At 42.6% G+C, this 24,411-nt stretch overlaps 1 protein-coding gene across 1 annotated transcript in view; it reads right to left on the reverse strand.

Annotated features, from left to right (window-relative positions):
• THBS4 (thrombospondin 4) overlaps positions 1 to 23,176 on the reverse strand; it is a 42,058-nt gene extending 18,882 nt beyond the window's left edge. The window contains exons 1-8 of the mRNA XM_077866877.1: positions 23,044 to 23,176; positions 18,077 to 18,280; positions 6,826 to 7,073; positions 4,426 to 4,534; positions 3,969 to 4,051; positions 3,570 to 3,621; positions 3,147 to 3,358; positions 1,227 to 1,364 (exon numbers count right to left, since the gene is read on the reverse strand). Coding sequence (XP_077723003.1) covers positions 1,227 to 1,364; positions 3,147 to 3,358; positions 3,570 to 3,621; positions 3,969 to 4,051; positions 4,426 to 4,534; positions 6,826 to 7,073; positions 18,077 to 18,280; positions 23,044 to 23,131 — 1,134 coding nt within the window. The 5' untranslated portion in view covers positions 23,132 to 23,176. The remainder of the gene's footprint in view (positions 1 to 1,226; positions 1,365 to 3,146; positions 3,359 to 3,569; positions 3,622 to 3,968; positions 4,052 to 4,425; positions 4,535 to 6,825; positions 7,074 to 18,076; positions 18,281 to 23,043) is intronic.
• Positions 23,177 to 24,411: the final 1,235 nt, after the last annotated feature.

Consider the following 24,411-nt stretch of genomic DNA (forward strand, 5'->3'; position numbering starts at 1 on the left):
AACATAGATTTGAAGCTCATAGCAGTATGCACTATAAACTTGGAACTTTGATTTGCGGTGGCCAATTTTCTTTTTTGTCAACCATTCCCAGAGATGACATCAAGCTTCCTTGTTGCTTTTGGGAGCTAGTGGTTTTCTCACCATCTTGTAATGGGTAGGGTAGCTCTTGGAGGCTGTGTCTTTATGAAGGGGTATTAGGTCTTCCTAAAGGTCCACATAGGTGCTCAAACCTCAGATCCCCACTCCTAGGACCAACTCCCAGCTCCCATGAGTATTATTTTGTTAAGCTGTAGCAAGGTGGCTCCTTCTACTTCAGTTCAGTCTACCATATTACTGGAACTCTTACTAGCTCACATAAAGCACCCACTATTTCATTTTGTCTATTTTCCTTGGTTTAGTCTTGGAGATATTGTCTTCAGAGGAGAGGAAGCAAAACTTTGGGTCATTACTCTCATGGTTTCTTGTCACTCCTATATGTCCAGCTTGCCTCCTTTTTCTCATCTTAAAAAAAAAAAAAAGATGCCCTCTAGAATCTTTTGATATGCAGCTAGAAAATAATGAACCCCTGCCCTTCTTCAAACCTGATAATTTCCTTAAGGTAGTAAAAGATATTTATAGACTAACCATTTTTAAGGGCTGAAAACATCAAAAAGAATTTCACAGTCAGTCAGTTAAATAATGGCCAGGATATAGTAGAACATTTGGAAATAAATGGAGACTGTCACAAAGTGCTCAAGTGCTTTATGACAATTTATAGCTTATATAAGAAGAAGGGGTTTTCCTCAGGGGATTATTTCTACTCCTGAAATCCTCTCATCTCTGAAACAGCTTCTTATCAGCAACAATGACTCTATAAAAGTGACCTAATTTTTCAAAGCTTTTATTTGTTTTCCGTATTCTCAAGTTATTCTGCAGGACAAAACGTTGAATGGCTAACAGAATAGGCCTGAAATCATGCCACACATTTAGTATTATCCCACTGATTGTTTTCCTAGTGATACACTATTATCCTGATTTAACAGCTTCCTCCCTACTAGATGTTATGAACAAATATGCTCAGAAATGAGTCGGAAAACTTCCTTTTTTGCCCACTATTATTCACCAAGACATTCCACACGACATTGGCTGTTCAAGGAGGTTATAATGAAGGAAGTGGGAACAAACCAAGATTTTTCTGTTGGTAATTAAGATAAAAAATGAATAGAAAGACCATAACTTCAGCCCACCTGCTTGTTTGACTTGGCAAAACTGATCCCGATACCCTGCACCACGGGCCCAGTGAAGCCCACTGGGCAGGCCTCACATCTGAAGCCAGGAGCCAAGTTCACACAGCGCACACCTGGGTAGCAGGGGTGATATTTGCACTGGAAAGGAAAAAAAAAAAAACCTGAAGTCTTTAGCCACACAGGGAAAATAAACTTTCATTCATCTATTTATATATACTTATCTACTTAACTATTCATTTTTTGAAGACCAAAATGGTAAAAGGAAGTATTTTTTTGTATATTTTTTTATTGGAGTTCGATTTGCCAACACATAGTATAACACCCAGTGCTCATCCCATCAAGTGCCCCCCTTAGTGCCCGTCACCCAGCCGCCCCATCTCCCCACCCGCCTCCCCTTCCACTACCCCCTGTTTGTTTCCCAGAGTTAGGAGTCTCTCATGGTTTGTTTCCCTCTCTGATATTTCCCACTCATTTTCTCTCCTTTCCCCTATAATCCCTTTCACTATTTTTTATATTCCCCGTACTAGTGAAATGGGTAAAAGGAAATCAAAGCCTCTAATTTCACAGTTGCCCACAGAATCCCAGACACACACAGTATGGCATTGCCTTGTAGTGGGCTTTGCTCTATTACAGAATAACGGCACAACCAAGTGAAAAGGTCCTTAAGGATCATCAGTCTACCTCCCAATGTAAATTCCCTGATATTACACCTTGTAATTTAAAAATCACCATGAAAGGACAGTGCTCCCGGGCCACCTGTCAGCTGACTGTTAGATGAATCCAAGCGTATTACCAAAGCAACTTCTCAAAGAAGAGATCCAGAGGAGACAAAGCCAGGGCACTTGTGTTTTCAGTAAGCTGCGGTCTATTGTGGTCTGCATCTGCCTTCATGCCCTATCAACTCCACGGCTTTTCCAAAACTCTTAGAACCTAGGAGACTGCTTCTAACTTTTTTTTTTAAACCACCTGAACTAATGTAAAAAACATGACCACTTCCTGCCCTTTCAAAAGGAGGGAAATTCCAGCTCACAGATCAAAACCAGATGCAGTTCTGTGAAACACGCACGATGGTTCTCCAACTGAGGGATTACTATAGACCATCTCAATTGCTTACCACCTGAGGAAGTAGTTAGTTGGGTGCTACCATGAGCTTGCAGGAGCTGTGTGTGTGTGTGTGTGTGTGTGTGTGTGTATGCATGCACACCTAAACTCCTAGTATGCACCTTGCCACCTCCTTTCTCCCTCTAGCACATCTCTGACCCCATGGGAAGGGAATGGCATATTCTAATGGCAGCCTTGCTATGTACTGTGAAAATTGCTTTGGGACTGGATTAATGACTGGCTAATCCCTCCCTTGAATCAGTCTCCTTCAGAGGCTTTGCAAGCTGGCCAAACAGCCTGCATTTGCTGTGTCTTTCTGGCTCCATCCTCCAGCATTTTGGGTTACTCACGGTTTGGTTTATGGGACCTCCTCAACAGGTCTTGTTGGTTTGAGATTCCCCTCTGCACTTGCAATTTAGGAAGGCTGAAGAAATTGGTTGCAAGCCCTAAAATATACCCCTATGCAGATCATCCCCCTCCCACATATGATGAAGTGTAGAAAAATCAAAGCTGTATTGCTGACTGCATATGAGAAGTAATCAATGTTGTAGTACAAATGTCGGCATTGTAGCAGCATGGGCCCTGCAGAGCAGCTGGAGACAGGAGACATTATGGACGCAGCTACAACAGTGTGTCAGGCCTCCTTCGTCCCCCTGCTCACAGTGGCTTGTGGTCTCTAAGGATCCATGAGGGAGTAGTTTTTATGTCATTTGGACACCTCAAGTCATCCTTTAGTCATCCACCTAGCTTCCTTTTCCCTAAGCTGTAGGGTATCCAAGATACTTAGGGAGCCCTCACCCCACCAAGTTGAAGTTTTACCTCATCAATGTCAGAACAGGTGATCCCATTTCCTGTGTAGCCCTCGGGGCAGGGCCCACACTGAAAGCCATCTCTGGTGTCCGTACACCGGACGCCGCGGAAACATGAGTTGGAATCACAGCGGCGCACTGGGGGTGTCGGGGATGTCGCGGGTGCTGGGGGCGCTGGAGGCACCAGTGTGTTTGGGGTAGGAGACTGAAAGCTGAGAGGACCTAGACAAAAACAATAATCCACAGACCTACTAACAACCAGAAAAACACAGCTGATACAAAATGAAATTTGGGTTCCCAACGAGCTTCCCTTCCCTCCAACTCTGTGCCAAACATCCAGAAACCACAGTCAATGTAGCCGACCCCAGGCCCCTCATCCCTCCTCATCTGCCCATCCAACTCAGAACGAAGCAGTTATTTGAGCAGCGCTTACCACAAGCCTGGCACTCAGCTATAGTGTTTCGCAAAAATGATGTTTCCTTGACCTTTAGAAATGGGAAGGGAAAAACAGGATGGAAAAGAAGGATCTGATATATAATCCAGGAGGGAAAAAATTCACGTGAAGCAATCCAGTAAACACTGCTTAAGGGAGTGCTCATGTAGCTCTTGATGGCTCCCTCTCTGCTTGGAACTATGGTGCGTTCATCACACACCTGCCCCCCATTTCCAGAGCCCTTTTAACAGACCTCCAGGGTAGTGGGCACATGGGGCCACCTGAGGTCTGTCTCCAGGTCCGCCTCCCTGCCTCCACGGCCTCTGCAGCTCCACTAGCTCGTACAATAAGCTTCTCTGATGGGACTAGGGTTTTCCGATGCTGCGTCCTCATCATTACCTGCTGTCTCAGAAGATCCTTCACCTCTCCCAGTAGCTGGTTTAGTTGTGTCATTTGCCCCAAGAACTGCCGATTAAAATCTCCTGTAGCAATAGCAAAAGGCAAGGAGCATTAGCCACTGACTGACATTCCTACAATGACTCAAAAACGATTTCCCAGAGAACCATCGTGACAAGTCCCTAGGGTACAGGAATTTAACTTGGGGTAATTCATCTAATACACCTAAAAAATGATAATGATGCACTGGCTATTAGCCCAAATTCATGAGTTATACAAACACAAGTACAATGGAAATATTTCTTGGCCTGAACTTTGGCACTAGAGCCTGATTTCTGTAGACACATCCTATAGGGGTGCTCTGCTGAAGTCCACCTTTCAGTGAGGAGACCCAGTGCTCTTGGGGGCTGAGGGTTTAACTGTATTGATGAAGGTGTGCAAACTGCCCAAGAGCCCACACCTGTGCTTGTGGTGGCCAGTGGCTCACTCTGCTGCAGGAAGCAGTCTTGCAGGCTGGCCACCTGGAACAGTGAGCCTCTCACCACCAGCTTCAGCTCTTCCAAGAAGTCCTGGAAGAAATCACATTCATACCACACATTGCTGACACTGCTCAAAAGCCAATGTGCTTGCATACTCACACAGTTTTTATAATATACTAAGTAGCCCTGTAGGCTTGGATTCTGACATCTTACATAATTTTGTGAGTTTGGTTTTCCCTAAAACCTGCCAGTCCTATCCTTTTGACTGGAGCAAATATGGAAGCAGCCAATAGCCTAGGAAAATGTTGGCATCCAACTTGGCCTGAGGGTTCATCAAGGTGGATCTGAGGAAAGGCTTTTGGTTTCATGGTAAACAAGTCATTTTGTGGCAGGAGCTTATTAAAAATTGTCTGGAATTTATTTACAGTGTTTGGATGGTAATGAATAAGATAATGATCTCAATTTTAAACACTATTGTTTTTATGATGTCTTAGCTCCAGGTTTTTAGCAAAGTCCCTGATTGTCTGGGATAGGAGAATGAATAAACAGTATATTCTATGATTATTAGGTAGTTGGAATCGGATTTTTTACATTATTGGTTGATATCAATCATTCATTTTTAGTCACAAGGTCAATTTCCTCACCTCTTTATTTTTAACTTTTAATTGTACCCATTATTATATATACATGACAAAAAGTTTATGTTAATTGCCAATGTAATGCCATCATCCTTATTTTAAAAATGAGGATGCTAAGGATTTTCAGATGAATTCTACTTCCTAATTTAGCTAAGTTAAGACATACAGAGCACCTATTGTAAAGCAGATATTGTTTTGGACATCAGGCTATGAGATCAATAGGGTAGGGCTATGACTATTTTGCCCTCCATGCTTTCCCTGATGCCTAGAATTTGTTAATTAACTGAATAAATGAGATGACTATGAAGATAGACCACTGCCGTCTCTGATAGTCTAAGGATTTAGAACTTTTGAAAAAATTCCACTAAGTATAGTTTCTTATGACCTTGCTGTGGCTGACACGTGGCTTTTAGAAACTGACCTATTTGGTGGTAGACACTAATTTCTGAAATGGTAGTGACACAATTTCTGTCATTCTAATTATCTGGGCTACTTCGGGGATTCAGAAATAAAGTTCTACATATCTCTCTATTAACTATTTTTTTCCTTTGTAAATCTATACTAAGTATATAAACATCTTTCTCTCTTTTTCTGTAAAAACAAAACAAAATCCTGGAATTTTAGCTTTCTTGCAATTTCTGCTTGAAAATACTTCCTATTTTCCAAGCACAAATTCTAATATCAGATTCATAGTTTTTATACTATTATATAAAACTTTTCAGCATGCCAGTGTTGTAATGGAAATTATTACTTACACCCAGCCTCTTTGTACAAAGGGCTCAGAGCAGCTTGTAACTAAAGCACATAGAATAAAATAATAAAAAGGAAATGGAAAGTGACAATGAGACACAGAAGATAACATTATGGGCCATAACAGATGAACACAGTTACTGATTTTGGCATTGACTTCCACATCAGATAAAATTCAGCAACTATGACCAGTTCTAGTTATAATTAATGGAAAGGACAAAGAATGCTAGTTCTTTATAGGAAACAAAATATTTTCCAACACAAAAGATTCTTTTAAACTATATGTGGCAATTTCTACGGTAGGTACCATGATATAATAAAAAATTCCATCAACATGGCATAAAATAGATAATAGAAGTGATGGAACTTTTAAGCCTTGTGGAACTAAGTTGGCAATAGGGTCCTTTTTGTTAGGGATGCTCTAATAAGACCTGTGAAAAATGTTGTTCCTAAGTGGATGGCAGTTTCCAATCATTTTTTTTTATCACTTTCATTACAAATAGTAAATAGTATCATTATAGAAAGATTAAAATAGATCATCCTATTGCCCTAAGATTTTATGGGTTTTTGTTTGTTTGTTTTAAGTAATCTCCATGCCCAATGTGGGGCTTGAACTCATGACCCCATTATCAAGAGTTGTATGTTCTACCAACTGAGCCAGCCAGGTACCCCCCGTAAGACTGCTTTTTAGATTTTTGCTATTTCTTTCCAACCTCACAATTACATCCAGAAAGTCTTCATTTATCATCTAAAGCAGAAGCTCTCACTTAGCTTCCCATTAGAATCAGTATTTAAAAAAAATACCTGTTCCTAGGCACCACTTCTATAGGTTCTGATTCAATTTGTCCTGAGGGTGGACCCTCTAGTTTTTTAAGTTCCACAGGTGCTTTTAATTACACAGCCTGAATTAGACCCACTCATGGCCTTGACATATTACTCTGCATTCCCTGAGCCTGGGCAGTCCATCCTTCCACTTTGGGGAACAATTCCTACCTGTGCCTTCCTCTGGAAGGTTCTCAATTCAATGGAGTCAGGACTCTGGGAGGAGCCGGAAAAGGCTCTGGGAAGATTGTGCACAGAATCCACTTGGGTGCAGTCCAGATAGAGCTCTACAGAGCCAGCCCCTCGCTGCAAGTTGGTCAGTCTCAGGAGGACCCTGTGCCGCCTGCCATCAGCCAGCTGCAAGTTGTTGAAAACCACCAAATGAATCTTCCCATCATTCTTCAGGTAACGGAGAATGGCTGGAACCAAGCACATATCAGTGAATGGGGAGTATTAGGGGGGCAGGGCTCTGCTGAACAGCCTCCAGGTCACAAGGCTGGGTTACCAGAAAGAATCCAAGTGAGTTGGAACCATAAATATTCAACATCTTAAGTGCTGGGCATTGTTCTAGGCACTGGTAACCCACTCAGTTGCTGCAGATGCTTTGTGCTCATGGAAAGATAGACAATAAACAGCAAATCAGAAAACAATTTCAGACAGTGTAAATACAATGAGCAAGGAGAACCCATCAAAAGTCAACTGTAATCCAAGTAAGCTCCTCAATGCATTCATTCCTTGAACGAACATGTTCATGATGCAACGTTCATGAATTTACCAAACACTTACTAAGCACAACACTGTGGGCTAGATGCTGCCCGGAGTTGCTTTCAACGTTTAATTTCTACTCGTTGCAATATGAGCAAACTGGAGTAACTCCAGATGACAGAAGCAAAGCTCAGATAAGTGAAGGAATTTACTCAAGGACATCATAAGTGGCAGGACTAGAATTTGAAACTGAGTGTGGTTTATTCCATGACTAAAAGAATGTGACATACGGATAGGCCTTTGTAAGCACCTTTGTAAGCACCTACTGAATGGAATATAATCTGTCATACTGTCCCTCGGCAACCTATCTTCAATTTAGCAATGCTCAGTTAGAGAACCAAAGATATCCATGGTTGCAAAAGAAGGACAAGCACAAAGTGGACTACCATCCACTATCTCATGTTCTGTTTGTTCTGTTTGCTTTTTTCTTTTTCTATGCAGGTAGCTATCTACTCACATATCTTTTTAAGCTCAAACATTTTCACTTTTTGTTAAATAAAAAATCATACAAATTTTAGGATTCTGGTTTTCCATCTTGTTTTACTCCTTTATTGCCTGGAATTTATTGAGCCCTGATCTAAAATCTGTTCCTGGATGCTGAGCTTCTGGGAGTAAAGCCCAATGGTGATATTTGCTGTAAAGAACAAGGTGATTTGCTTCCAAGGACTTAATGAGTCTACCAAGAACAACTCCAGATCCATTCATAGGTACCATTGCCAAACCCAAGTTCATTTTCAGAAATAATAATTTCATATAAGAAACATCTGTATCACATGTATGTATAAAAAGAAGGGGCCGGCTGGCTACATAAATTATGATGTAATCATGAAATGGAATACTATGGAATAGATGCATATTAAAAACACAAAAGCATTCCCAGTATTTTTTTGAGTGGAAAAAAAAGTTGAGTCACAGTGTAATTTCATACAGAAAAAAATATACAGAAAATCAGAAGGAAATATGTCAACATTAATAGGGTCATTGCTGGGTGCTTGGATGATGTGTTTTTCCTCTTGCTCATCTTCATTGTCTAATTTTTGCACAAGAAGTGTATATTCCTTATATAATAAAAAAAGGGAAATGTGTGAAAGGGTATTTCACACAAATAACCAGACTGTGCTTCTGTCAAGTTGTACAATTTGTAGCGAGTAACTTGGACTATCTCTCCTCAGGTACCTTTTCAGTAGAGTGTAAATGCCAACTTGGTGCTGCCCCATGGAGTAACCAGCCTATTTATGTTGTAGCACTGCCAGAGAAAATAATCACTACTGTGAAACTTTAGGGTTTATTTGAAGACTTCCTCCAAATATATTACACTTTCTAGGCTGATATTCCCATGGCTTCTAAAATCTGACTAGGTCTGCTTTTCCATTTGACCATGGTTGGAGAGGGCCAGATGGCTTTAGGTTCTGTGATAAGAGAGATTCCAGGAGGAGTAAGGAGATCTTTAATACCGACGTGGTCACCACCACTTGTTTACCAAGAGAAAAGAATTGCTAAGACCTGGCAAGACAGACTGGCTACAAGGCCCTTCTAGGACTACAGTACAATACTATATTTCCTGAAATAAAGTACTGGTAAGACTTAAGTAGGTATGATATGAAAAGAAAGAATGGGAAGGAAGAAAAGAGACATGAATTTAAGAGGTATCTTAAATATGGGATACCACAGAATTTTTACCCTTTTACTTAATATCGTTGAGAATATAAATAGTAACCACATAGCTGGAAATTGGAGGCATATATGGTACCCAAAAGGGGGAAAATTGACCAAAACTATGCACTAATTCAACTTTTTAAAAGATTTTATTTATTTATTTTGGTGGGGGTGGCCAGAGGGGGACAGATAAGCAGACATGGGGCTTGATCCCATCACCCTTGATACCCTGAAACCATGACCTGAGCTGAAACCAAGAGTCGGACATTTAACTGAGCCATCTAGGTGCCCCACCAATTCAACTTTTAAAAATTCTTATTTCTTCATTTTTTAAAACGGTTTTAAAAAATATCTGGAGTTTTTACAGACCCAAGAAAATGTCACTGGGATCACCAAGCTTCAGTTAGGTCATAGACACGTATGGTCAACATCTCCTTATTCTCTTTACAGCTGCAACCTGGGCTCCTCATATTAACAGTTGAGGAGATACACATAGTGGTTGAAAACAAATAGGCATGGTTTTCTTTCCCAAACAGAGATTTCTGTGGAATTCAAGGGAAACATACTTTCTCGGGCATCCTGCTTGCTTTTTGACAGTCAGTCCTTCCAGAGTATGTGGGTCATGATTTATTTTCAGATCTGAAATCACCAAGTTTAATTTTATAAATAGTACCCAGTGGAGTACTTTACACGTAACAGGTGCACATTAAATGTTGCACACATGAACTTTCGATGAATAATAAAATGATCGCATTGAAAGCATTTCACATATAAATTTAAAAGTCTAGAGAGTGGCAATTCAACATCTACTGCAGGTAGCAAAGGCTCCTTTGTGCTCATGCTGTCATTTAAGGGGTTTCTATACCTCTGCCTTGCTTCATGTTGCAATGCAACACTGAAATGACAAATTCCTCAGGCTCCCAGACCTTGCGACAATAGCAAGAGGAAAAAAAAGGAAAAGAAGAATTATGGAAACTTCCATCTTCACAATCTCTGTTAGCAGAAAAATTATCAAGTGCTTTGACATTTACCATTCTTCATATTTGATTTGGTAATTCTCGTTTCTCTTATGGCTTTCATTTTTCTTTTTTATTGCAAACTCCTTACCTCAGTGCCTCAATACTTATTTTATCTTCAGAGCACTAAGACTACCCCAGAGGGCAGACAGGCACCTGCTCAGGAAACTCAATGTTTTCGCATCAGTCACAATGAGTCCAGAAACAGTCTAAAGCTCTGGCTCCAGGAGCCTGCAGCCTGCTGGGTGGAAGTTTCTCTGATGTTCTCCAGAGATAGTACCACTGGAGCAGGAGAGAACAGACATGTTTGCTTTCTTCTCTCTCTCCCTTTCTCAGCGCTCACTTAGCCCTCTCTTAGCCCAATGCATGCACACATGTGCGTGAACACACACACAGCAGAGAGACCAGAGGGGAAGTAGCACAGAGCTAGTAACACATCTTTCCCTCCTCCAGCAAGAGTGGGAGCCCTGAGGCTGGAGGGAGTGGTCTTCTAGGTCAACCACCCTCTGCCCATCACCATCTCCAGGAGTACGGCACTTGGAAACGGTCACTGGGTACAACTTTCTTCAGCTGTCGCACGCTGAGTTCTCCTAGTCCGTCTTCACTCAGCCCTAGCTGACACCAGCTCATTGGTGCTGTCAGCCTGCTTCTCCCGGGCCTGTACAAAGACCTGGGCACACATGTGATTACATGGAAGGCTACGGGTCTCCACGTGGCCTCTGGGCCTCTACTCCATTCTACCACTGAGTGTGGCCCCCAATTCCTGACTCACCTTCCTACTGAAGCTTTCTTGCTGCAGTTTTTCTGGACCGACAGCTTAAGCTCCTTACAGGACTCTTCTGACCAAGTTATTGCCTTCGCAAAGCCACACACAAGCAAATGAAATCTTTTAATAGCTCCCCAGTGGTCCCTAAGAGCTGAACTCCTCATCCCAGGACTAGCTACAACCTTCCCCCTCTGCATTCCCTCCATGCTGCCATGCCAGCCAAGCTGAACAGTTTGTCTTACTTTTTCACCTCTCTCTAGCTTTCTCTGGCTTCCCTCCTCCTTCCCTGTGTGGAATGTTCTCTTTTCCATCACTCTCTTCCGCGATCCATCACTGCTACGTGTCTGAAGCCAAGACCCAGCTCAAATGTACCCTAATACTCCCCAAAGTCTTTCTTCTTCCCAATGGCTGGCAATTGTTCTCATTCCTGTTCCCATAACACTTTTCCAGGATGCAGAGTCCAGTTGTGGCCCAGACACCTAATAACTATGTGATCCTGGGCCTGTTATTTTTGCGAAATGTCCATTGCTTAAACTATTAAATGGAGCTAGTAAGATTTGCACCTTCTGTCCCATTTTGTTTTCAGTGGTAGTCAAACAAGAAAATGCAAAAACTATAAACTGCTTTACAACAGTAGGTATATCTATTTGTGTTTATTTCTTATCTTCCCTATTAGAACACAGCTCTTGGGACCAGCATTCTATTCTTATTAATTTTCTCATATACCACAGCATCTGACAACACCAAATACAACTATTTATTGAATGAAAAACAGATAAAAGAGAATATTCATGTATCCACTCCGATTTTTTTTTTTTTACCCACAATCTCTTAAATAATATGTGTGTGTGTGTGGGGGGGCAGTTTCTATTGGCTTATTTTTACAGAGTTTTAGTCTTCTAAACTTTACATCTTTGTACACTGGACAATTTGGGGTCTGATTTTATACTTTTATTTCCATGCCCGGATACCAGCCTGACACCAGAACCACAGAGCCTAGCTTGATTAAAAACTGTCTCTTTGACTGGCAGGAGATGAAAGAGCAAACCCAAGCAAGGAAGATTTGAAGTATTGCTTTCTTGGAAAAGAATTTTCAAAAGGTACTGTTTAAAAAGTGGACTTGGTAGTCAAAAATATTATGATGTACTGAATGTCAAAGCAATGAAGCAGGGTGCCAGCTTTCAAGGACTGGAAATGATAATATTTTGTCTGCTTGGGCAAAAGAGTTCAGAGTGACCTGGCCTGCAGGCAGCAAATGTGTGAAGGTAGTCCGTGGCTTTCTGCTTTGCTTGGCAAATGGCTTTGCTCTTTGGCACTTTTAAATATATGATGAAAGCCATTGCTGTCAACCTTTCCTCTTCTTTTAAATAATTGTACATTTTTAAAAAAGCCTTCTTGCCATTAATGTCTCTGGTGATGGATATTCTTGTTTGCCTTTGCTTATTTATCTTTATGCCCTATACACTGGGTCTTTGTTACTTTGTAACTCAGTGCTTTGGAAAGATATATAAAAGGTAAATCATCAAATTGCTTTTCCTGGAAGTACTCTGGTGACTCCCAGGTGTGATGGATGCAGTCTGGAGGTTTCGAAACCTTCTTCTAGCAGTTTGAACAAATATACAGTATACAGAGTATATGTACGTACACCCACCCTCTCACCCCCGCCCTGCAAAGAAACCATCCAGTGAAAGGAAACACAGCAATTATATCAAACATCTGCAGAGGACGTTATACGTGGAGAAGTTTTGAGATGCATGGTATACTCGACTATCTGGTGGACAACAAAGCTGGGAGGGTGCACAAAATCCCAAGGTCATGTTGTAGGAGAGAGTTGCAAAGCAATTCCTTAAGCGCCCATGGAACCTTCTGGCCGTAGCAGAGCCACAGAACATGACCCCTGTAAGTCATCTCGTGCAGTATCTCACTTCACAAATCCCTTCAATAAAAGTACAGCCTCTACCAGCACATTTCCAGGAATAAGGAACTAATTATTTTTGACAAGTAGGAAGATGATAGATTTTAAAAAATATTTTATTTAAATTCAATTTTCTAATATATAGTATAACAACCAGTGCTCATCTCTCTTGTATTCTCCTTAATGCCCATCGGAACTAATTAAAGAGAAACCCATTTCACTTTTGGATTGCTCTCCAAGATTTTCCAAATACAGAGCCAGTATCTGCTCTCCCTGACTTCTACCAATGGGTCCTAACGATACTGTTCAGAGCTATAGACAGTAAATTTAGTCTTACCCTAATCTAAAGGCTATTCAAATATTTTAAGGCAACTTTCATCTCTCTTATGTCTTCTATCCGGTTCCTTTATTTCTCCAAGTCCTTTAACATTGGTGATTTGTGATGTCATAAAAAAATGGGCTACTGTTTTGGTGAGTCTCCTCAAGGTGATCTCGGACTTGAGAGTGTCCCTTTGAAATGTGTTCAGGATGAGACATAACATTCTACATGTGGCCTGGACGGTTACGAGTAAGGTGGGACTTATTAGCTCCCTTAATCTGGCCACATGAATGCATTAATGAAGCCTAAAATTTAAGATTTAAAAAACTGCTAAAAAAAAAAAAATCACTGTATCTTTTCTTTCATTCATTCAGCAAACATTTCTAAATAGCTACTAAATGTTAGGCTCTGTGCCCAACACTACTTGGTTCTGAATGTTGTTGCCTAGAACTCTTAGGATATGTGTTCCATATCCTGTAGTCGCGCAATTTACTTTTCACTCCTAGATGATGAATTTACATTTCTTCTCGTTAAATTTCATCTGGCTGATTGTGGCATATATGTGTCAGGTCCTACCTAGGACCTTTTTAATCTTCTTGATGGCATCCAGTATGTTCAACTGTCTTTTCCAGCTATGTGCCATTTGCAAACATGATAAATACTATTTACGTCTTCACCTAAGTCACCGATTTGTTGAATAATTCAATGCCCAAGATAGAGCCTTGTCAAAAACCACTAGATACTTTGCTATAAAACAACTTATTAACCCCTAACAGTATTATTTATCTAGTTCATTCTTTTCTACAGTAACCAGAAAGGTATAATGAGCGACTTCATAAAATTCTTTTCTGATGTCAAGATACATTACGCTCACAGTATCTTTTTGATCTGTCAGCTTAGAATCTTTACTTTAAAAAAGTTCAGCATGACTTCTTTTTAGTGAACCTATTTGCCTTCAAATAATCCCAGCTTCCTTTCCTAAGTAATCCCCAAATACAAGGATAATGATATAACCCTCCAGGAGTCTGTCCTAAAGTTCACTAAAATTCTTTCCATTTTCCGTATATGATCACTTTAAATGTGTGCCAATTCAAGGGCACCTCACAAGAATACTGTGAAGATTAAAAAAAGAAAATGAGTGTTGAGCCTTCAGTATAGTCCTGGTACATTATAAGAGCTCCACAAATTCACCTCACTTTCCTCCTTCAGTACTGGGTTCATAATTCTAATTTTGAAACTCTTCTAGCTCCCTCATGCTGGGTTTCTCTTTAGCCCACAGGCTTCTCTGTGGACCCTTACTCTGCACTATTTGACATTCCTATCCTTAGGCTAAGGGGCTGGATTATCTACAGTCATTACTGCAAATTTTGGGGTTCCCTTTGTTTCCACAGCACCAAGTTGATTTTCTGTGGCATTCAAATTAAGACTAAAGGAGCAGCTCTTTTTTTTTTTTTTTTCTAAAGGTGAAGGCCTCATCAAAGCAAGCCAAGAGTTCACCAAATCATCTTCAGAAGACAGTTGCTGAAAAGTAGAGATCTTCATCTCCCCTTCTTCGTTCTTTCTACCTACCCATCTTATAGAAGCTTATGGAAGAACCTCAAATTTTTATTGAGCATCACGATCTAAAAAAATCATACTTTATATAATTCAGTTCTTGCAATCAACCTGTGTAGTAGTTATTATCACCCCCCACTGTAGAGACAGTAAACCAAGGCTGGGCAATTTAGAGACATATTCATGGGGACACAGCTGTCAGGATTTTTACTGTGACTCAAACTCAAAATACTAACTGGAAAGTTGCCCTATGCTAGATACAAGAAAAGTATCAACCACATCTTCTGTCCAGCCAGGTGGTTTCTGTAGAATGCTCATTTCTAGCAAGATTGTACCACCTGTATTACTAACAATCTGATAGATCATTTATATCAGAAATACGACTGAATTTCCTTTATGACCTCATCCAAATGGTGTTCAAAATTCATTAATTCATGAATGAATTTCAATCAGACCTACTATGTGCCAGACATTGTGTACTTCCAGAATTTTCACAATAGTATATATCTTTTTCAAGAAATAAGGCTACTCTTCCCAGCCGCCATTCAATTTGCTCATGAGCTACTTCCTTGTATGAGGCACTGCGCTAGGTGCTGCAGCAGCCACAACCATTAGTAAAGGGAGGCTCAGTGTCTGCTTTGAGGGAGCTTACAACCTACTGGAGAGAAGACCTAGAGTTAATTCATGTACAAGGCAAACTAAGAAACTAATATTAGTACCTTCTATGGAAGGACGAAGTCCTATAATGAAAGATGTCAGAAGGACTAGGACATGGGTCTTGCATCTGTATGATTTGGCATCTGTAGATGGTGCAGTAAACATACCAGTGGGGAGCAGAGGGCAACAGTAAAAGGACAGAGAAACACAGACAGCATGGGCACCCCAGGGAATGTAACTAGTCCATCAACTGAAGGGTAAGCTACAGAGAGGGCTGGAAGGAGGGATACATTGGAAAGGCTGGTTAGGGAACATGTAGCAGAAAGTCCTGACTGCCCAGCAGGGACATTTGTACCTTATTCAGTCTGGAATGGGAAGACAGTAACTATCTGCTATCCGTGTAACTCATTTCAGGTTATGCTTCTGAACAGTAATGACTGGAAAGATGTCTTGGGAGCAAGACAGTAGAAGCAGAGAGCTCAGTGGCAAACTTGTGCATTGCAGTCTTCCTGGAATCCACTTCAGTTGATTATAGGAGCTCGTCTAGGGCCCTAGATAATGACTGGGGCTCACCTTCCAGGAAGAGGTTCTCCCCCCACAAATTATGTCAGGCCTGCACGGCTACACCAAATACCTCAACGGGGAGTCACAACCACATGCCCATCTTTTCCAGGGAGCTAATGGACCCAGTGACTTCTCCTTGTTTGCATCACCATGGGCTGCTGCTCCTTAGAACCTCCAGATCCACCAATGTTGGCAAATTTCTGTGCTTTTTCCTATTGCTCCAGTGAAACGTCTCTTTGCCAAATTCTTTAACTCTCCAAACTCTGGTATAAATTGCTTTGTTTTCTGAGAATTTTCATTTCTGGAGTTTGTTAGAAAATATTCATAAAAAGAATCCTAAGAGCTATTTATCTTCTCTAATAGATTGGAGGGTGGAGAGGTGTTCAGCAACATGGAGATTAGCTGGTGTTTACATGACTGGTGGCTTTCCAAAGTAAATACATTTACAAATACCATTACTTCTCCACCGTCCTATCCAGCAGTACCTTTGCTCATATAGAGCAGACAGAAAGAATCAGTTCCTGGAAGTTGTGGCCTTATGTTTCCAGGCAACACAGATTTTCCACAATGGGCTTCCACATACTGGCCAATTTTGAAATAGATGGGGAGATTCAGTGAGGATGGACTGCTAGACACAGAGTTTTTCACTCCATAGAGGGCCCTCTAGCTACTAAGCTTAGCGAGCTAATCCAGAATCTTCCAATGCATCTAAAATACACAGTTCTGTGAGAAGCTCTGATCTCTGGATGAAGAAGGGTGGTGTTTATAGATCACAAACTAAATAGCCTGGGTTATTAGAGCATGAGCAGTTCCTTCAGAGATGGGAGGCATATGGGGCTATCTGATTCAACGCAGAGAGATAGGTGAAGTTGTCTCCCATGAGGGGTACGGATGAGGCAAAGGGGGCAGGAATGGTTAGACCATCTGCTGAGCCATGTTCTCAGTCTCCCTTCACTCTCTGAGACCTTACCACAGTATCTGAGAGGACTGGCTACAGACAGAGAGGAGACAAGTGAGTGGGGAGGGAAGTGGGAAGGTGGATGCTGGAACTTGACATAAAAGGAATTAAAATCCCATTCCCTCTTGCTTTTAATTCTGCTGTCTTATGAAAGCTAAGAATTAGGAATTTCTTTTAGCTCCTAATATCTGAAAATTTCAGTGTTCAATCACAATTGGAATCTGATAGAGTCTTGAAGCAGTGCAACAAAAATAAATATAAAATCTAGCCAGAAGGACCAGTCCTCCTTTTTTTTTTTAACTATTATTATTAAAAGCATGCAGCAGCAAGAACATGTATCTGTCACATTCCTCAATAAGCAGGAACAGGTGTTGTCCTCAGGGCACGGGTGGAAGGGAAAGAGATGAAAAAAATAGTGACCTTTTTCTTTGCAAGCCATTTCTTAGCATTTGTAGTAACTCATTCTGACAGTGAAACATTTGACAGCAAAGCAACCAAACAGGTGTCAGACCTGTGTAAACTGGCACAAAACAGGCGAAAAAGAGAGCCATTCATTTAGTTCTACTGACTGAGGCATATTCTCTTTATCAAGTCCAGGAAAGTGCTTGCAGAGCTGGGAGTTAGGTGTGTTAAGCCACATGCTTCCAAGGGAACATAAGAATGGTGTGGGTGTCTGTCCCTCTCTCCCCGCAAATTCATATGTTGAGGCTCTAACCTCCCATGTGGTGGTAGTAGGAAGTGGGTCTTTAGGAAGCAATTAGGTTTAAATTAGGTCATAAAGGTAGGACCCTCATGATGGCTGAGGAAAGGTCATGTGAGGACAGAGCAAGAAGGCAGTAGCACACAGGCTTTCTCCAGGAACAAAATCTGCTGGCACCTTGACCTTGGACTTCTCAGCCTCTAGTACCATGAGAAATAACTGTCTACTGTTTGAAGCACCCGGTCTACAGTACTTGGTATAACAGCCCGAACTAAGATGGTGGCCTAATGGCCCTGGGTCCTGTTCCTTTCCAAACTGGACCCAGAATAACAGGAGGTTGGGCCTTTTCGCCATAAGCAATTCTTTGTTCTCGCTCCATATATCAACTCATCCTCCCCGTATAGTTCAATGTACAAGAAGAGTTTGGTCTTGAAAACAGAAATGAATGGTGGATGAGAATAGATTTGTAGGAGGAAACCATCTAAGTGGACCCCAAAAGCTGGGATAGGGAAAGAAAATTCTTAAGAAAAGGATTTCTGCAAATGTGCTTACCTTTGTTTAAGCGTCCCATCACAGTGAATTCAAAATATTTGCTGTTGTCGGTTGAAGAGTAAAGGCCAAAGATGGTGGCTGAGCTTTTAGTGTGCAGCTTGAAGGTAGAGATCACATAGACCTCATTCAGGGTGGGATCTGTCAGGATTGGCTTCAGAACAGCTGGGTTCAGTCTCTGGCTGGAGGATGGGAGAAGGTCAAAGACTGGAAATAACAGGGAGAAAAGGATCATCAGTGAAAAAAGTTTGAGACAACTAGATTTTTTGAGGGGGCACAATTTGTTAGTAAGATACAAGGAATGTCAACTAACACTGTTACCACTTTCCACATTGCTAAAATCACCAGTTCATTAACTTGCTTTCTTCTCTTTTTCTTTCTTTCTTTTCTTTTCTTTCTTTCCTTCTTTCTTTCTTTCTTTCTTTACAGTTCTTTCTTATCACTCTTATAGTGGCTGGACATTTGAGCCAGAAAAAAATACAGTACAATTTTCATCGCTGGGTCATGGCCCCCAAGAGAAGGCTAAATTTGCAAACCCTAAATTGTATTTGGTCAAAGAAGTGGCTCTGAAAATGCCCACTAGGTAAAGGACTAATAGTTTAGAGTACAAAGGGAACAGGTGAGAACACTCAAGTCACTGTTTCTCCTATGGGCCCAAGCAGTGAATTTCTGCCTTCAGCCTCTAAAACTTTAGATACAATGATCTGGTTATGAAAGGGTAATAGTACCCATAATTTATAAAGACCTCTTACATATCAATAAAATAAGCAATAGAAAAACGGGCACAAAACACGAATGAAAAAGCAATTTACAGAAAAAGAGTTACAATGGCAAATAAGTGTGTGTGTGTGTGTGTGTGTGTGTATACATACACATATAAAAGTTCATGTTTAACTAAAGATTAAGGAATTGCTAAGTTGAAAAATAAGGTATTATTTTACACCATCTCATTGAAAATACAATAAATACGATAACACCCAAAGGCATTAATTACCAGTGGTAATTCTATAATTTCTATTTGAAGGAATTATGAGAAAATCTGACTGGAAGAGGTGAAAAAACAAACCCCTGTTGGGATAACACTGTTATTAAAACATAAACTGTCCTTAGCAGAGAGAGAAGGCCTTAACAGAGATCAAGGGGATATTAGCTATCCCAAGCCCTCCTGCGCACCACAATTGTTCAACAAATTGTTGTTTATAATATCAAGCCACTTGATGTAACTTAAGTGTCCTATATTAAAACCCTGGATAAATGAATTTTGGTCCTTCCAAAAAGTAGAATATTAGCTAACTAAAAGGGTAATACAGCTGACTACTTAGAGGTATATGAACTGGAAAAAAATCATAAAACTATGTATAACATAATCCCATTTGAAATAAATATTTGCACATAAAAGCTTTGAAAGACAACACAAGAGAATGCTAACATGAATAACAGATATCTCCTGGTTGTATAATTATATATATATTTCCTTTTCTTTTGCTTATCCAGTTTTTTATTTTTATTTTTACAATGAACAGGTGTTGCTTTTGCAGTAGGAAAAAGTAAATAAAAAAGTTGTAAAACCAACAGGCAAAACCTAGTTACTCAAGAATGTCTACTCTGTAAAAGACAATCTGCCTTAATACTGGTTTGTATTGTTTCTTTCCCATGTGCTTAGGGCCTTACAAAATAATGAATTTGATACTAGAAGCATTGGAAAGCAGAAAATCTACTATGTTCCTTCTAGCACTTCACATTCCCCCAAAACATGAAGCTTGCTGCCTACCGTACTTCAAAAGGGAAATATTTTTTAATTTCCAGAGAATTGGAAGCTTTACATGTCCACCGGTAAGAGCAAAAGGTCTAGAAGTTCCGGGATCCCTGGGTGGTGCAGCGGTTTGGCGCCTGCCTTTGGCCCAGGGCGCGATCCTGGAGACCCGGGATCGAATTCCACGTCGGGCTCCCGGTGCATGGAGCCTGCTTCTCCCTCTGCCTATGTCTCTGCCTCTCTCTCTCTCTCTCTCTCTCTGTGACTATCATAAATTAAAAAAAGAAAAAAATTAAAAATAAAAAGGTCTAGAAGTTCCATTCAGGACAGGGTATCTGCAGATGTGAGTTTAAGGTATGGGAATTGCATTCAAAATTAAACTCTTCCTGATTCTTGCTCTATGATTACGTTCATAATTTAACTTAAGCTAAATTTACTCTATTTCAATCTGCAAGGCTCATCTAATCCATTGGCTTCTCTCTCAAGGGGCAGAGTTGGGATTAGTTAGTAATGAGTTTGGAGTGTGTTTTGAAAAGGAAATGAGACACAACAATTTTCTATTAATGTTATTACATTTTAGTAATAGTGCCAGGATCTAAGTACAACCTTCTAGTGTTAGAGGTGAAATTACTACCCATCAGCCCAAACACCATGGTATGAAAATTGAATACATACTAAGAAGACTAGCAAGGCAGCCCAGAGGAGAAAGGATATAAAAGCAAAGTATTCAGTTGAGCTGATGATTAAAAGACTAACTCACTAAAAGAATCTACCAGAAACTTGACTTAATCTGATAATCTACAGCAACTAAATTAACCAGGTAATTTAGGTAGTTCAGGCTGATTTCAACTCCCATAAAACAGGCAGCTCTAAGAAGCAAAATTCAGACATGCAGCACACCATGAAGTTGTGTGTTCCACTGTCAAGAATTTATAAAACACAAAATATTAAACCCATAAATTTAAAACTGCCAAATAATGTCTGCAATCAGTAAACCTTTGAGTTGTGTTATAAAGCTTCCTTTCTAACATCAAAAAACAAAGGCAACAAAGCAAAAATACACAAGTGAGACTACATCAACTCAAAAAACTTCTGCACAGCAAAAGAAACCACCAATAAAATGAAAAGACAACTTACAGGATGAGAGAAAGTATTTACAGATCATATGTGATGAGGGATTAATACCCAAAATATATAAAGAACTCCTACAATTCAATAGCAAAAAAGAAACAAGCAATCTGATTTTTAAGTGGGGAGAAGATCAAGTGGACATTTGTCCGAAGAAGACATACAGGGGGCAACGGGCAGTGAGAAGATGTTCAACATCAGCAATCACCAGGGAGATGCAAAGTAAAAACTGACACTTGTTAGAATGGTTATCATCAAAGAGAAATGGCAAGTGTAGGTGAAGATGTGGAGGGGTGGGGGGGGGGGAGAAGGGACTCTTGTGCACTGTTGGTAGGAATTTAAATCCGCGCATTCACTACGGAAAACAGTATGGAGGATACTCAAAAAACTAAAAATAGAACTATATATGATCCAGCAATTCCACTTCTGGATATTTATCCAAAACAAACAAACAAACAAGCCCAAAAACACTAATTCAGAAAGATACATGCACGTCCCGTTCACTGCAACATTATTTACAGTAGCCAAGAGATGGAAATAACCCAAGTGTCCATTAATAATGAATGGATAAAGAAGATGTGGGGGATATATAGATGTATATAATAGAATATTAGCCATAAAAAAGGAAGAAATCTGGCCATTTGTGACAAAATGGATGCCTCTTGAGAACATCATGGTAAGTGAAGTAAGTCAGACACAGAAAGACAAATACTGGGATCCCTGGGGGGCGCAGCGGTTTGGCGCCTGCCTTTGGCCCAGGGCGCGATCCTGGAGACCCGGGATTGAATCCCACGTCGGGCTCCCTGCGTGGAGCCTGCTTCTCCCTCTGCCTGTGTCTCTGCCTCTCTCTCTCTGTGACTATCATAAATAAATAAAAAAGAAAGACAAATACTGCACGATCTCCTTTTATATGTGGAATCTAAAACAACGACCCGAGCTCCTAGACAGGCAGCAGATGAGGCGGGCAATGGGTGAAAAGTGACAAAAGGTACAAACTTCCATCTATAAAATAAGTAAATCATGGGGATTTAAAGCACAGCACCCGACTGTAGTTAATAATAGGGTATTGCATATTTGAAAGTCGCTAAGAGGGAAGACCTCAAAAGTTCTCATCATAAGAAAATAGTCTTTTGTAATGCTGTATGGCGGCGGATGTTTAGACTTACTGTGGTGACCGTTTCACAATGTGTATACTTAGGGAATCGAGGTTGTCACTTTCCTCTCAAATATTTCAAGGAAAACTAAATGCAGTACATTACCCCCTGAACCTGCTAGTTTGGTTGCCTGGTCAGAAATCCAAGGGAGTTAGCTGGTGAAAGGCAGAGTTCAAGCGGGGGATCCCTGCCCTGGGCAGGGAAGGAAGGGGAGAAGTCCCTGCCTGCGCCCCAGCCAGGGAGGACAGCCTGTGCTGCAGCCTGTGGGCTCCTGCAGCTTTCTGCACCAGTCGGCCCAGGGCAGCAGGTGAAGGTCATCCCTGGCCAGAGAGCCCGAGGATCTTTCCTGGCTTAAATAATTTTTTCTTTTTGGGCTTCAAAACGAACAAAAGCAAACCCACAAAAACCCAGTTGAAGCTTAAGTGCCTTCTGGCCAACGCTGTTGGCGCCCTGTGTACCCGGGGGTTTGGGGGCGGCCACAGGGCCTTGGTGCGTCTAGGAGAGAAGCGCCCACTTCTCCGTCCGTCCTGCTCCGCTGATCTCGGGAATCCAGGGGCTGGCGTCGGGGAATCTGCTGGTGTCAAGGAATCAAGTCGGCTCGCAAGGGAGGTTTTGGGGTCCCAACCAAGGGCAGAGCAGGGGAACGCCGTGCGCTTCTGGGGGGGGCGGGGAGGGTCGGGAGCAGAGGGCGGGGGGGCCGGGGGGGTGGGAGCGGAGGGCGGGGGGCCGGGGGGCGCGGGGTCAGCAGCCGTCAGGCCGGGAGCCCCGCTGTGTGCACCGGCTGCAAAGCCGTCTGGCATCCCCGGGGCGGCTGTCTGGGGAGCTGGCGTCCCCGCCGAATAAGGGCTTCGGGAAACGCGCTCCCCCGACCCCCCCTGCAGTCGCAGGCGCCGCGGCTCGGGCGCGGGGGGCCGGCGGGGCGCGAGCGCACTTACCCTGGGGGGGGCCCTGGGCGCCGGCGCGCAGCCACGGCTGCAGGACCAGGTGCAGCAGCAGGAGGGCGGCGCCGCGCGGGCCCGGCATGTCGGCGGCGGGCGGAGGGGGCGCGCTCGCAGCTGGCCGCGCGGCCGCCGCCCGGCCCTTTATGGCCCGGCCCGGGGGCGGGGAGGGCCGAGGCCGGGGGGCGGGGGGGGCGGGGAGGGCCGAGGCCGGGGGGGCGGGGGGAGGGCCGAGTGCCGGCGCCCCGACGGGGCGGTGCAGGCGGAGAAGGGGCGGCGGGAGGAGGACAGCGACCCGGTCCCGCCGGCGTCGGCACCCCCACCCCGCTCGCCCCGCTCGCCCCCCCACCCCCCACCCCGCTCACCCCCCCACCCCCCCTCACCGCCCCAGAACGTTTCTTGCGGAGGCTCCCGAACCCCCGTCGCAGCCCCCCCGCCCAGGAGCCCTGAAGGCTCCCCAGGAACGCCTGCCCCCCAAAGCGGCCCCGGGGGTCCTCGGTTTCTGTCCTTTCTCCAAGCTTTTCTTGAATATTCCAAATGTTGAGTACTTTTCCCATCGACTTTTGAGACCTGAACAGCGAACGTTTGAAAACGTTGGGTTTTTAATGGAAATAAAACACATCCCGAGGAACCCATCGGCCCAGGACGGGGCTGCCTCGCGGCAAGGTCTCTGCCTTGGGCTTCCAGGCCTCGGCCAGCCCACCCCCACCCACCCCCCACCCCCCCACCTCCGTCCTCCTGGACGGGCTTCGGGACCGTTCAAAGGTCCGGAAGGAACCCAAGGAAGTTGTCTTTCTCCCAGGCGAAGCCCCCTGGAAATAAGGTGGTGTAACTAGAAGAAAAACTATCTCGGAGCAATGGCTAAACGTTTGCCTGTTGAAAAAACTTGAGAACTGGAGAAAGTGCCCCAAAGCATTTCTGTCCCTGTCTTCATGTCTCAAAGAATTGCGTTTCGAAATTTAATCTGCCACGAGCTGGAAGATTGACTCACCATCTTATTTTCGAACTGTGCTGGGATAACCCCTCACCAGTTATGATTGTGGCCGTAGCTGGTGACCTGGAGATTTGCCGGATACCTTGAGGCCTCTCTTCTCTTTGAGGTCTACCTTAGCTCTAGGCTTCATTTGGTGTCCCCTCACACAGATGCCACTCTGTGGGATGGGTCATCATTGATCTGTATATGACAGTGTACTGTAGCAATGTGACTGTAAGCTAATGGGATGGCTGAGTAATCTTCAAATCAACTGTGTCCCCAACAGTGACCTGAGTTAGAGGGAGCTCCAGGTTTACAACTTCTGCTTTAAGCAGAAGAGCTTCGCTTACATATATCTTGTACGATGGACGTGAGGGTCAGCAGGACTAAAT

Source organism: Canis aureus, chromosome 2 (genome assembly GCF_053574225.1).
Source record: "Canis aureus isolate CA01 chromosome 2, VMU_Caureus_v.1.0, whole genome shotgun sequence".
NCBI classification, from domain to species: Eukaryota; Metazoa; Chordata; class Mammalia; order Carnivora; family Canidae; genus Canis; species Canis aureus.